At 42.1% G+C, this 15,860-nt stretch overlaps 1 protein-coding gene across 1 annotated transcript in view; it reads right to left on the bottom strand.

Moving 5' to 3' along the window:
- LRWD1 (leucine rich repeats and WD repeat domain containing 1) overlaps nucleotides 1-15,860 on the bottom strand; it is a 721,948-nt gene that overhangs the window by 374,410 nt on the left and 331,678 nt on the right. Inside the window, exon 8 of the mRNA XM_044053858.1 lies at nucleotides 8,677-8,798. Within this exon, the coding sequence (XP_043909793.1) occupies nucleotides 8,677-8,798 (122 nt within the window). The remainder of the gene's footprint in view (nucleotides 1-8,676; nucleotides 8,799-15,860) is intronic.

Below are 15,860 nucleotides of genomic sequence, written 5' to 3'. Positions count from 1 at the left end.
TCATGGCCTCTCTGCATAGTTGATAAGACCTGGTTCCCCCTTGCTTGTTTATGTACCAGACTACAGACATGTTGTCTGTCTGAACTGCAATAGTTCCTAGAGGAAGAAGGGGAGCAAAGTGTTGCAACGCTAAAAACACTGCCTTCAACTCCAGAACATTGATGTGCAGATTGTACTCCAGATTGGTCAATTCGCCTTGGACTGTCTGTCCCTGAAAGATGCCCCCCCACCCTATCAGGGAAGCGTCCGTGGTTATCGTCGCTGACGGTGTGGGTAGCACAAATGGTCTTCCGCTGGAAAGGTTGCAAGTCTGAAGCCACCAAGTTAGGTGTGATTTGCATGTGTTTGTAATCAGAATTTCGTGTGTCAGAGGTAGCTGTTGGAACGACCATTGTGCAAACAGCAGCCATTGTAGAACTCTCATGTGCAGTCTTCCCAATGGTATCGCAATGAGGGAAGCTGCCATGAGACCCAAGACCTTTAGAACCAGCTTTGCCGGGGGTTTTTTGGATGACAGAAGGAGAGAAATGTTGTTTTGAAGTGCGACTATCCTTTCTGGAGGAAGCCTTAGAATTAAATGATGCGTATCTAATTTCGCTCCTATGAATAAGATATGCTGTGATGGCTGTAGTAAAGATTTTTCGAAATTTACGGAAATTCCGAGGTGAATACAAAGTTGTAGGGTGTAATCCCTGGCCTGTATCAGTTGACGCCGGGTGGTGGCAGACAGGAGCCAGTCGTCCAGACACGGAAACACCTGGAATCCTAGGCGTCTCAGATGAGACGCTACCACTACCATGCATTTGGTGAAAACCCTGGGGGCTGAGGTCAGACCAAAGGGCAGGGCTCGAAACTGGTAGTGACTGGCTCCCAGCCGGAAGCGCAAATGATCCCTGGACGCCCTGGCCATCTTGATGTGGTAGTATGCGTCCTTCAGATCTATTGAGCACATCCAGTCGTCCTTCTGTAGGAATGGAAGGATCGATTGAAGCGTGACCATTCGGAACTTTTCCTTCTTGACAAAGGTGTTGAGGTTGCTTAGGTCCAGAATCGGCCTCCAGTCCCCTGTCTTCTTTGGAACTAAAAAGAACCTTGAGTAAGTTCCGAATCCTATTTGGTCCGCTGGGACTGGTTGGATGACTCTCTTTTTCTAGCAGCTTTGAAATTTCTATAGCTGCTGCTCGCAGATGGGGCGGTACATCTGGGAGTTTTCTCTTTGGAATGGGGGTGGATAGGAATGGTATTCTGTAACCTCTGGTAACAACGCTTTTTACCCAGTTGTCTGTAGTAATGTTTTGCCAGGCCTGAGGGTATAAAGCTAGCGACCCCGACTGCCTCCAGAGCAGGACAGTCGGGCCTCCTCTCAGGAGTGCTGGAAGGGTTTTCCAGGGGGTATCCCTGTCACCTTGGTTTTGCGGACCCCCTCTGCCGCCAGGGCGGCGTCTTCCACCTCTGCCCCCTCCTCTGCCTCTAGAGGGGGCATCACCCTGTGTGCCTGGGAAAGATCCTTGGGGTTTTCGAAACCACATTTTCCCACCACGTTGCCCTTTGGGGTACGGTCTGGAAGGGGTGGAAAAACGGACTCCGACAGCAGACAGAGTCTTTCCCTCCTGTTCACACCGGTAAGGGTCTCCTTTACTTTGGGGCCAAAAAGTGTGGCACCATCAAATGGGGCGTTAGTAAAGGAAGACTTGAAGGCTTCCGCAAATGAACATAAGCGCATCCAGGATTGCCTGCGAAGAGCAATCGCTGAAGCTGCTGCCCTACTCGATCCTTCGGCTGCGTATGATATCAGCCTCATGGATGAGTTAACAATGGATGTAAGGGTATTTAGATGTGCTGTAACTTTCTCTGAGACCGCAGCATCTGTAGTACCCTGGAGGGTATCTCCCAACTCTTTGACTAGATCCCTCTGTAAACGTGTAAAATGGGTCAAATAGTTCAGGGATCGCATAGAAAAAGCCGCTGAACTAAAATCGCTTCCCGTATCTGTCCATAGTCCTAGAATCTCTGTTAGGCGGATGGACAGATGAGGAAGATTCCGACATCTCCTTTTTCGTGGCCACTGCCACCACCATGGCGTCCACTGGAACTCCCTTAGTGAGGTAAGCCTCGTCTTGGGGTGCAGTGATGTACTTATTAGGCTTCCTAGGGACCGGTTCCACCGTGTCAGGTCTCCCACGCCTTCGAGCAATCAACTCCATTAACTAATCAAGGGCGGAGTGACCCAGGAGGAGGAAGGGCGAGCACCAAATGCCTTCAGCAAGACTGACTCATCCTCAGAAGGGGGGAGGGACTGCCAATCACCTCTCTGCTTCAGGATCTCCAAGATGTCAGAAAAGGAGACATCTTCTGAAGGTGACTTTGGGGACCCTTCTGACTCATCCAAGTCAGTATCGGATGTCAAAGATTCTTGTGGAGAATCTAAGTGTCTCCTCTTACACAATCTTTTCCTAGGGACCTCTTCGGGGGGAGCATCCGAAGAAGCCTCCGAGGAAGAGGGGGCACCTTCCAGGGGTGGCTGAGACACCGGTGCTCGACGCTTGGATGTGGCCGTTGGTGCAGAGGAAGATAACGGTCCTTTATAGGGAGGAGAGGCTGCTTCTACTGATGTGGTTGTCTGGGTAGACAACACCTTCCTCATGAGATCGAAGACCCGGTCCCGAGTCGAGGAATCTCCGGTTCAAGAAATGGGAAGAATCCCCGAGACAGGCACCGAAGGCATCGACCCCAAGGACGGAGCTGAATCGATCCGCGTCGAGGCCCCGAGAGGAAGAGTCGGAACCGAAACGTCAGTTCGACTCTCGGCCCCGGAACCAAGGATGGATCGGCTCGAGACTCCGGTGCGGATCCGACGGAGTCGAGGTGAAAGGAGCCGACCGAGAAAAGGACGGTTCTGGCACAGAGGGCTCCACAATCAGCAGATCAGCCTCTTCCGGCTCCGAAGACTGGACAGGTCTCGGAGGAGGAACAGATGGAGATAATGGAAGGCCTTCAAGTTTCGACACCAATTGGGTGGAAACCGAGATAAGTTTGGATAGGGCCGAATGTTCCAATAATTTCTGCACCACACGGTCCACATCGATGTCGGAGAGCTTAGAAGAACGGGTCGAAGGAACCGAAGATGGAGCCGACCTCAACAGTATCGAGGGAGGGAGCTCCATCACCGGTTCCAAGACTCGAGGCTCGGAAACTGACAACAGTTGAACACTCGGCCCCGAAGTCTGTGGAACCGGTGATCTAACTTTAGTCGAAGAGCTCGGAGCCGATGACTTGGGCTCCGACGTCTTCGATTCCTTCGAGGACTTTGATGCCTGGTCAGAAGCATCCAGAGCCTCCTGAAAGGAAGGTTTTAACAAACCCCTATCCATTAGTTTCCTGCGCCTATCTGTCATGACCCTCCCACTGAAAGAATGACAAATAGAGCAGTCTTCTTGCAGATGGAGAGGGCCAAGACAGTAGACGCAGGAACTATGATTGTCAGTTACTGACATCTTTTGCCCACATTGGCAACGCTTGAACCCTGATTTGGCCTTTTCAGACATGTCACAATAAGGGAGAAAAAAGTCAAATCCAGTAAAAAAGTCAAGTCCGGTAAAATTGTCAAATCCAGTAGTGAAAGTCAATCCGGTTGTCAAATCCAATAAGGGGTGGTAGGCCCCGAAGAGAACTCTAACTAAGTTTTACAACTTAACGGTACCGAGATTCCCTAAACCTTACCACACACACACAAATTATCACTAAATAGCTTTGTAATACTAAAGTACCAAGAAAAAATACAAGAATAAAATTCTAAATCTTATCTCAGGTGCTCGAGCTCGACCCAGTGATGCTGCAGCGGCAAACTAGATCTGAGGTAAAGGCAGAGGGGGATTGTGGGTATTAGGTGATCTCGAGCTTCTTCTCGATGCAGAGCTTGCAAGCGGCTGACACGGAGCCGAGGACCGGCTCCGAACCCATGTGTAAGAACAAAGGCGAGATTGAACACTCTCACATCTGTAGTTATGCTGCATGATGAACACTGTACAAAAGTTTTGAATTCTAGGAGTGTTATTTATGTACTACATAGTGAATATTGTCCAAAACCATGAGAAGTAGTAAAGCCCCACTACATTATACTGACAGATGTACAGCACAAAGAGGGTGGCAGTAGGACAAGGATTTCTGGAAGTAAGAGCTAAGTAACAAAAGCATAGACATGGTGAGATTGTGAGGTGCAAGAAATTGAAAATCGTGTGAGTGTAGTTTTAGGGGACTGAACTGTACTGACTAAGAAGTGGAGGAGGAAGGAGGTGGAAAGGGGAGGAGTATGAAGAGGAGTTTTGTGGGAAATTGCAGTGCATTTGTTAGAGCTGTAATTGTTGTCTAGAATAGCTAGTGTATGACAAGAATTCTGAACCATACAGAGTCTACAAATTTTCAATAAAAATGGCAGCTGTAGTAACAATGGCAACAACAATTAGCATGGCATCATTTGAAATTTAGCAGTTTGTAGTTTGAACCACCTCAGTGACTGCTAAGCTGTGGTTACCAGGGTCCACGTTCAGGAATGGAATAAAAATTCATTCAAATGGCTAAACATCGAAACCTAAGCACTGAAACTTCACTTACCGAAAATTCACTTCAGTGAGTAAGTGAGACAGAGAAAGTAACTAGTTGTCTAATACGTCCCCATCTTGCACAACAAAGTATTTTAAACCCACCCCCCGACTATATATACCAACTCGAACATCACAATACAGTGGTTAAAAGGGCAGACGGGAAAGTGCTGGACAACTAGTTACATTCTCTGTGTCACTTAATTGCTGAAGTGAACATTCGGCAAGTGTACTTTTGATGCATATGGTTTGATGTTTAACCGTTCAAGTGAATTTATATTCGATAGCTGAACACAGACCCATGTAGTAGCCAAGTGCTCTGTGTAAGAAGTTTTGGTTAACAATGAGCTCTGTACTTTATCAACCTCGCATTGTCTGAAGAGGGACTTCCAATTAACATGCCTGGAGTAGTTGTTTTACAACAGTACTAGAATTATTTGTCTGTGTCCTACATGTGAAAGGCTGTTTAAATAAAAAGAAATCGGACAAAACAAATTAAAATGTTCTATGTTCATAATTACAATAATGAAAATCTGGATCAAAATGGATGTCTGCAGACAGTGGCAGAACCTTTTAGGTCATTCATTTTTTTTCAACCAAGCATGTCTTTTAGGCAGAACTGAATAAGGAAAAAAATATGTATCATAAAGCACATTTATACTTACTTTTTACTATACTTAAATTAACTCCTCTCGGCATTTTTCCAGAAAATGTAAACATGGCAGACGTTTACAAATCAATGTCTATTTTCTTACATATTACTGGTTCACTAAGTAAATGGTCTTGTGACCTTTTTTATCCGAGAACCGAGCTCAAAGAGCAAAAAATACATCATGGTCTTTCAATCAACAACAACAGTATATACAGAATGAATACATACCAAAATTCAGAACATAATGGTAAGGTTCACTTCAGATAGGATAAGTTTAAAAGATCCAGTCAGAGTGCATTAAGAGAAAGAGAAAAAAATTACAAAATACAAGATAAGATATGCATAAAATGCCACACAATCATACATATAATACCTAAACTCCTAAATACTTGTGAAATATATGCACATAACACACCATATTAACAGGCTGAGAAAAGTTTTTTAATGTATTCTATTATTCATGATATGGGATGGTAAGTCCAGCTAGTATTTAAGTATGAACGTCAAAGCATTAATGACTTGATATGTACTGAATGAAGCGTACATCTTTTCAGTGAATATTGGAATTAACGCACAAGATTTCATCAAGTTTGAATGTATCCTGCATGTTTTGCACTATGGTTAGATTGTGGACAAATTTCATCAGGTCCCATAACTCTCAACCTACAGACATTGAAAACAGGAACAGTGAACAGTGGCTAAGTTTTAACTTCCATTTGTACATACTATAGGATTGACGCCGGCAAACAGGAAGAGAACTAATGCAATGCCATCCGCAGCAGGCCTCCACACAACTCTGCAAAAAATGCTCTTCAGCAAGAATGCATAAAATGTAATTTGGTATTTCTAGAAAATAGTGACTAACCGGCCACAATGATGACTTAGCTTGTCTAAGATCATGCAGCTCAACAACGTAAATCACATTAATCGTCAGCCAGCTGCTTGGATACACAAGAAACCGTATCCATGCCTCTCCTTAAATACCAAACCTGAAGGAATTAGAATAGAGACTCAAAAATCAGAGCAAATTTATCACAGAACTTACAAGAACTGTGCGCCCACAGCCAAAGTGAAGAGCAGCTTTTCAGCAACACTACACAAAACATTAAAGGTAAGGTTATTGATGGAAACCATGACCAAAGAAAGATTATCCAAAGAAAATTATCCTTTTCAAATGCTCCTCTACAGGAGAGTTCAGTCTATTTACCAAAATATATTGACCGATTTATTTAATTAACATTTGTTTACCAGGAAAGTCTGACTGGTAGAGAGCCCATTTTCAGTGCAGGCCCGTCAAGAAATGCTCCAGACGCATGTCTTTGGAATGTGGGAGGAAACAGGAGCACCTGGAGGAAACCAACACAACTCAGGGAGAACATACAGACTTCGCACAGAAGGCACCCTAGCCGAGAATCGCACTGGAGAACCTCTTGCTGTGAGGCGACAACTCTAACCGCTGCACAATTACAAAACATTTAACTCACTCGATGACTTCCAACATATATCATAAAGGCTTCACACCAACCCATTATCATTTCTTCGACTGTTCCTTGATCCTGATTTAAGTACTGCTAAAGACCATAACTCATCTCCACTGTGACAATACCAATAACCATCAAAAGATGACTTAACAGTTTACCATTGTGAGTCCCGACCAACAGTCAACCCACAAGTGGTCAAAAGCACCAACCCTTCAAGATCAAGTCCCAGTGCATTACAATACAAGAAATTCTGCATCAAAAGGGCAAAAAATGGGACAACTGCAAAAGCAAAGTCTAATGCAGAAACATTCACTCCAATGGAGCTCAGGAAGTTTGCAGTGCAACTTCCAATGGGCAGAGCCTAAGCCCTTTGACAGACTCAAATTATATCATCACATTTCAAACAAATGTTCATATCTCTGGAACCATAGGAATTATGAAAGAAGTATAAATAGTAAACTCATTAGCACAAACATTTTTATAGTGGTAGTATTCTTTAGATTTTAGGTCTTAAACCAAATTTTATAAGTCATGTAAATACAAGTATTGCACTTGTAATATTTTGTAAACAACTTACAATATCTCAGCCACCACTCAAGTTAAACACATACTGTCAGCAGCATTTTATTATTCTAGCTGAGAGCTTTTATTTGTGGCTAAGGAGTTCTGTCTGTGTTACCTGGCTGTTGAGATATTTAGAAAAATGTATATAATAAAAAACAATATCTATTTACCTGCATTAGACAGAGGTCAAATAACTGTGTAAGCTTTAAGATAAAATATTTTAAAATCTTGTACATAGCATGGGTTTTGGAATTATTAATGCAAATATGAACAAGCAATATTTGACGCCTAGAGGAGTCAGTAGGAGTTAACTGCAGATGCACCTGGAGGTGTCGCTCGGATGTAATGAGTTAAGCTCCAGCTCATTCTAGCAGTGACACACAATCAACACAGCTGGTTAGATTACAATGGGATAAGTTGATTACATCTGACTGACTCCCATTTTAATCAGAGGTCACTGAACTGTGGAAAAAAGAATTTCTTCGCTTACCAATAAGGTGGTATAAACGCAGACATACTATATTTAGAGATGTAGTGGTGCAAGAGGTTTACTAACCTGCAATTTTTTAATAATTAAATTGTTAAAATCAACACTGTACATTTTTGCCAGTGCAATGTAATGTTATTCAAGGAATTACTATCAATTCCAATAACACACGGTTACCAGAGAAACTTTTCCTACTGTTAATGTTTTCCTTAACTGTTTTTAGCCATTTGAGAAAGAGGGGACTGAAGCACACAAAATGAGTTTTGTTTGTGGGAAGTAGGGTTAAAAGTTATGAGATTCCAAAATGGATGGGGCTTCATAAAAGGCAGTCCGTAAAGTATGACAGAAAGGGAAGCTGTGAAGCCTAAACATGGTGTATACAAGGAAAACAATGCATACTAGACAGGACAAGACACTGAAATGTATTATAAAATGAAAGCACAATTCTACAAAGTGACTAGAACAGAGGGAAATGAAATGATCACTACAGAAGAACAAGGACGTCAGAACTTCAAATTCTTCAATATTAGGCGGGGGGGGGGTTAAACATCCCAGCATAATTAAAGGTTTGGTAGCATACAGCACTGCCGTAACACATTCTGGCAGAAAAATGATCACCTATGAACAATGGAATTATTAAATTCTTAAAAAAAATTTATGAAACTTACTCAAAAATCTAAGTTTGATTTCTAGAATATTTACTTGTAACATAACAGAACGTCACAGTCATTTTTGAAAGCAAGACACATTATACCTTGTGTTACACAGTTAGCAAAAGATTACTAACAAAAAATGTAACAAAGCCATATTAATGGAAAATGGAAATGTAGTTTTAACTAAGGAATAAGTCACTGTTATAAGTTAAATAACTTAGTATAGAGTATTTTTGCCTACCTCTCCAGTGATTTTATATTTTTTAAGCACTTTTCCAGTTTCACAGTCGATCAAACAAACAGAATCTCCTCCACAAGTAGCCACTGTTGCTGGTGCTGTCTGAGATGATGTGGAACCACAATCTGCAAAGAAAACAAATATTATGTACTTAAAATAATGACAGCTCTTCGTGATCCATGCCCATCCAATTCAACAAATGAAACTAAGGTGCCATGGGCACTAATCAGCACAACACATTTAAGACTCTCTTGGGCTCTAACTCTACCCCAACTCCTACACACTTCTGTGCCTTTCTACTTCGACAAATCTCAAGCATGCAGTAGAACAGCAAGGACACAAGCACTTCAACATATATATCCCACAATCCACTCTAGCTCTTCCAGCTCCCATCAACTGGGAATGGCAGGTGGGTATGCTGAATTGGGAGGATATCGATCATGAACATCTATCACGATGGTAAGTACAAAACGTTTATATCTTGTATGACCCAGTCCATCTACTTCAACATATGCAGTGCCTCCAGCTCATTCTTCTGGGCAGTATCATGACAGAATACCTCTGAATACAGCAAGACAGTCCAAAGTCCAACCTAAGCATGGTGATCACATCGAGGTTATGATGTTGTCTTGGCAAAGTATGCTGAGAAGCCCTCATCACAGCAACACAAATGTCATCTTAAAAGAATGCCGTAGTAGTACCCACTGGCCTTGTTGACTACCCTTTACATTTTACTGGTAAACATTTACTATACTTTTCATAAGAAAATATATTGCATTCAAAAGCCACAGAACGAGGGCTACCTTAGAAATGTTCCTACATAGTCTATTTGATACAGAAGAAATAGCAGATAACTTTTCTTTTTCACTATCGTTAGTTTTGTCAGTACAACAGCATAAATGAGCAGCTAGGCAAGCAATAAATACTCCTCTTGGTTTCAGTATTGGGGAAACCTACAAGAAATTAATTGACTGGTAGAAATTTGATCCCAAGACTACCTTAGGAATAAAAGCTGGATTCGTTTGCAATGATACTTTGTGTCTTTATGAAATATAAGAAGGCTTACATGATGAGTGTAACTCCAAAACCTTTCTTGCCAAACAGAGTTTTTCCCATGTCAAAAATGTTAACTCCATCCTCAAAGCTGGTTCAGAAGGTGGTAATGTTAATTTTCTTTCCTACATAAACTTCAGATCCATGGAGGAACTGGCTCTAATTTAAGGAGACTCAGCAGACAAGTACCTCTCAAAAAGGTCTTGCAAACTTTCAAGGAAGCTAAAACTGTGAGATTCAGTCCTTGGTTAAAGCAGATTTTTTGTATGTATTTAGTTTTATTTTATTAGTCTTTTGTTTACCGGGAAAGTCCATTTTCAGAGGAGGCCCAAGAAGAAAAGCTCCAACAAACGTGTACAGAAATTAATACAATAAGAAAAATAAGAACATATATTCAAGTTAAAGTGATACTGAGTACAATATAAGAAGGAAAAAAATCAAACTAGTATGATAAGCAGTACAACATACATGGAATAGTAACAGAAAGAGGAAGACAAGCACACAATAAACAATAAAAAGTTAGTAAGACACAAACCAGTGTTAGTAAGTTATTACAAAATAAAAACAATTTGTGTTTGTGTGAAGCTATTCTGTGTGGGGTATACACACGGTTAGTTAGGTGATAAAAGGAGAAAAGGAGATTAATGCGGCAGATGAAAAAGAAGTGGTAGTGTTGACAGAAAATTATTAAGAGGAAATGAGTAGGATGTGAAGGTTAAAGGGAAGAAGGATAACCATTTGAAATGTCGGGACCCGCTATAGTGAGTCCTGAAACTAGGAGACTGAATGGCTGAAAGATCGGACTTGTATATACTAAGTCAGAGAAGCCATTTCTTGGAATATTTCCTTTACTCTGACGTACGGTGATCTTGCAGTTGGTGTGTGTGTGTGTGTCTGTGTGTGTGTGTGTGTGTGTGTGTGTGTGTGTGTGTGTGTGTGTATATATATATATATATATATATATATATATATATAAAGTATATATAAGTATATAAGTTCAGGGAATTTGGCAGTTTTAGAGGGGGTTTTTTGGTCATTTTTTTTTTCCAGCTTGTCAAGTCAACACTCGGAATTTCAAGTGTCGACATTTCAACAGTGAGCTGGAATGCATTCACATGTTGTGTGTTAGTCATTCACATGTTGTGTGTTAATCAGAGACATTGATTAAATGTTGTACAAGGTGTAGGAAATATTGCTATCCAGTGCACTTTGATAGGGAAGTAACTCAATCCCTCATCAAAGATTTGCAACCAAATACTTCAAAACTGCTGGAACTGGTGTGGGGGGAAAAAAAAGTCCAGTCCCTACTATTTGTCAACAGGGAATCCATCTTCGGTTTGCTTTCATATGTTAGTTCAGTGGAAGGCCTCTAGGTAGAAGGAAGGATATGGACCACCCTGGGGAGGTAAGCAGGGTTCCTTGCCATCAATGGATGATCTCTCAACTATCCTTATGTTCAGGACAGATTTACCCTTGCGCACGATATACCTATTTTTGGAGGAATGTCCCTATTTTCAGGCTTGGTTTACCCCTTTGCTTAGTGTTCTGAATTCCCGTCATTGCACGTGATTTTTGAAGCTGTCTACTACACAGAAAACCACACTACAAGATAAACATACGAGTCTAGTGGCACCAATAATTTAAAGAAAGAGGACACACATCGTACATCTCCATGTTTCAGAAGCAAAAATGAATGACCTTGTGTGGTTGAATTTCGCAATATACTTCATTAAAATCTCCCTTTGATAATGTACTTATATTTTTTCATCATTTTTGTTATTCTGTGTTTTTACATGAGTATCTAAGTAGTATTTCACATTCTTACTGAAAGCAGGAACAGTTATGTGCTATTTGGTATTCAAATTTTATGCTAATTAGAAGTCCACATCTTTGGCTGGAGGTACCTACTTTTCAAGAGCCTCTATACCTATTTTAATGTCTGAATTAAAGAAACAATGTGGTCAAAAATAAAGGTAGTGCAGATGTGGATGATGCTTGCTGGACAGGTGTGATAAGGCACCCTTGAAAGATCTCAGGCAGACAGGCTTCTCCAACAGATAAGGTTATAGCAGGGATAACCAAACATGACAAGATCAAATATGGCAATTGGGGATTGCACTGGCCACGCTCTGAATGTTTTGCTTGAGGAACAAGGGGAAACAAAGGAAATCTGAGAGGCCATTCTTGACGAACAATGTCCCTGGATTTCGGTCCATGAGCAGATATCAGGGAGGAAAACGGTGTTGCACTTGAAGTCTGGCAGGCAGATAAACAGGTGCCATCAAGGCTTGACCCAGCTGTGAAAGACAGACGTCACCTCAGAAAGACTTAGCGACTACTTATGTGAAAACTAAACAGCTGAAATGGTCTCTCAGTGCTGGCATCGCTGGATATGCGTACTGCTCTTAGTAAGCAATAACATTAGATTGCAATGTCCTTATGGCTTCTTAATGTAAGGGCATGAATGTCTTCCCCGCTTACTGATATACCATAGCACACCACACCATTTCCACGGTCTGAGTGGATGGCAATTACACCACTGGGGGGTACAGCCCTGGAATGCATATAACATGAAGAGAACCACTCATCTCATAGGTTCATACATTAGTACTACCCTAATTGCCCTTGTGGGCCATTTCAAGCCTAGCCAATTACCCCATGTGAAAATCAAACCTTGCACCTTGTGTCTGTAAGGTAGACACCCTAACCATTATGCCATCCTCCCATGACATCAAGGTGCAGACTGGCCTCTTGATGTGACCAAGTCCTTGGATTGTCTGCCCTTAATAATGCCAACACACCCCAGAGCACGAGCACCTATGGTGAATGCCACACTCAGGTGGTGGGTTGCCCAAAGCCAAAATGGACTGGTGAAGGAACCACGACAGATGTTGGAGGTACACCCAAGACAATCTTATATGTGATGCTACAAGATCTACACACTGAGACCACCGAGTCTTGAGTGTCCATTGCAAAACCCATATCTGGTATCTTGCAAAGGGTACCATAAATAAACCTATGGATACTAACTGGGTAGAAAGACGAAAATGCATCTGTAACTCAAGTGTTATGATTCAATATCATGGAAAGCTGCTAGTGTAAGGCAGAACCTAAACAGCATTTTATGAAAGGCAGTGCTTGTGATGGCTCCATCTGGGACTTCATGTGTTCATCAATATCCCCATTGACCAAAGCACATGGAATATAAACGTCCTCTTGTGAAATACCAACTCCCAAGTGCAACCAGTCATTTAAGTAAGAGAATACTTTAGTCACTATTTGGCATGAGGTGAGTGGTTATGGACACTCCTTTGGTGAACACTCTTGAGGCTCTGATGAAATCAAATAGGAGGGTCCTAAACTGAAAATAGATAGCTCCTACCCTAAAGTGCAAAACCCTCCTGCATTACTTGGCTATTCTGATGACAGGTATGCATCCTTATGTATAAAGAGCAATCACTAGTCTTAATTCGTCTGAGTCCTCTGTATTCTTTCTAACCAAAAGGAATCTTGAATGGCATCCAGACCCTTTCCAAAATGTTGGGACCTCACTGAATGTTCATTTGTAAGAGACTGATTTTTTTTTTTTTTAGCTATACCCATCTGATGGGGTGGCATGTCAGAAAGGACTACAACCAAGAAAAGAAGGAAAGGTATAGTGTAGTCCCTCCTGGATATAACTTTCCTTACTCGCTTGCCCTACATGATGGTCTTCCACCTAGGAAAGTGGATAGGCCCAAAACCCCTGACTCCCTCCAGGGCAGAGCTGGCTCCAAAAAGAACCCCCATTTCCATGAATTACCTCTGAATGAGGGCAACATACATTTTGGAAGCCACTATTTCACATTTTCCTCAAGTTAGAATGCTATCCAAAGTCATGTTGCTGGTCCTTCTTAAGCCATAGGTTTGTGGCACTCATGATTTCTGGAAAATGCCAGCTGTAAGGTTCTTACCTTCTTCATCTTTCTGGAGCCCAGCTTCACTCTGGAACCAAGCAAGTCCTTTCAAATTGGGCATTAGTGAAGGGTGCCTTGAAGTTTTCACCAAAGTTACTCTACCTGAATCAGGCATGTATATGAATGGTTATGCCTGCCCCAGGTGCTCAGGCTGCTCCATCAATGGCATTATGGGACAGCTGAATGAAGGACTGTAAGCTCTGGATGTCTTTGCCATTTTGGATTGCAACTTCTTTTGTAGATACCCCCAGTACATCCTCTTCAATGTGCAGTGCATTTCATTTGTCAATGCCTGATGGAAGCTAGTTTTGTCTGTCAAGTAACTGAGCCCCCTGATAGAGAAGGTAGTGTGCATAAAATCTTCACAATAGAAATAACCCCAAAAGATGACAGGATCAAGTGGAAAGCACCCAGTAAAACAGAAAAATAGATGAGGTTAATTGGCCAATCCCCACTCTGCCTCACAAACTGAAAGATTGTACGCCTGGCTCCATGACAGAGGGTTTAATTAGTGACACTGGCATTAGAGATGCTGTGCATGGAGGGACAGGAGTAGAGGGACATGTCTGCTCACCTGTCCCAAGGGAAGGAATGGAGGGGTAGGTGCTTGATGAGCATTCGGGTGGTGAAACTTCTCTGGTTGAAACGTAAATCCCTCAAGTCTTCCAGCATGGGTGGTAAGAGCTGTTGACTGGTACTCCTCCTTGCAGAAGTGAAGACGGCTTGGCATGTTAAGTCGACTGCACGTCTCTTCCCATTGTGAGCTGCTGCGCAGAGCAAGGAAATATAGACATATGAAAAAAAAAATCACTGCTGATGCCCGTCTACATGATTATCCTTACTGGTCAATCCTCAAATCAGCGATGGAGGGGAAAAAAATAAATAAATTTAAAAAATCGGGCATTCGGATGGAATGGGGCTGATGATGACCCAGCAGTGGGATAAAAAAGAATGCAAAAAATAAATACTCTAGACTAAAATTAGAGTCTTCTGGAAAGGATACTGGGTAATCTTCTCTATTGTCAAGCTCAGCATCTGGATAGGACATACTACAGCAGAGTCGGACTGTTTCCTCTTGCATTGCTTTTTTCCTGGGACCTCCAAGAGCTGAAATCTCTGAGAGGAGGAAGAAAAGTCTATATTAAATACCCCATGCCTCTCTCTGTGGCAGCTTTCCCTGACCCTCTGGGGAGAAGATGGAAGGGGCTTAAAGGCTCAGATGGATTCATGGGAGTTCCAGGCCAAGGACTTTACTTTTACAAGGTCCTATGATTGGTCAGGCAACAAACAATGTTTTTCTGATGCCTGCTCCATTACCTTCAATGTTGATGCGTCTGGTGGTGAACAATTCAGCAGTGTACAGGTCATCAACACAAATCTCAGCACTAAGGAAGATATCAACATTAACACTGATTGTTCCTGGTCTGAGGCACTGAACAATAATACAAATGTCTTAAATGGTACCAAGGGCTTCATTGGCATGGTCAGGATCAGCGCCTCAATGTCCAATATCTCTGCAGTAATAGCATTCGTGTCAAACAATTTGGCATGAGGCTACCAACAATGACAACTGCTGACACAAAAAAAGTGATCAGAATGGTGCTAACAGGGGAACATGTGACTGAAATATTGGCTTCAATTTTTCCAATACCAATCGAGCGACCAGAAGGAATGCATCCAAATGAGGAAAGGTATGGGGTCTTCTCTTACCACCAAGTTCAGAGGAGAAATGAGGCATGCCATTTTAATTTTCACCTTTCCTAAGGTTCGCAGCACCTTCTACCAAACCATATTCACTGACAAAGGGGGACTATGAGAGTGAGAGGACTGAATGGCTATAGCTGAAGGAGGTTTGGAGTACAGTAAAAACTTCAACAATTCCACTTCTGAAACTCAAAGAACATTGCTGAGCCACTTTCTGGTGGGAAAAACATCTGCTATCATTAAAATCTGAACCTGAGATGCACTCCAACACAAAAGACTTGTCTGGCTGAAACTCAGTTCAATTTACCCAAAAGAAGAAGAAAAGCTCCACTCTTGGAACCTTAGAACAAGCAAGGGAAGTCCTGAAAGGCTGTCCTGGAGGACCCTCCATCCTATGCTTCTCCCTTAATTAGACCTTCAATTCATCAGAAGACGGCTCCTTAATGAGTGAACATTTTATAATTAAATTTCTAC

Source organism: Protopterus annectens, chromosome 13.part0 (genome assembly GCF_019279795.1).
Source record: "Protopterus annectens isolate FY-2018-M chromosome 13.part0, PAN1.0, whole genome shotgun sequence".
Lineage (NCBI taxonomy): Eukaryota > Metazoa > Chordata > Ceratodontiformes > Protopteridae > Protopterus > Protopterus annectens.
Note: the sequence above shows the minus strand (reverse complement) of the source record. Positions and strands in the feature narration are given on the sequence as shown.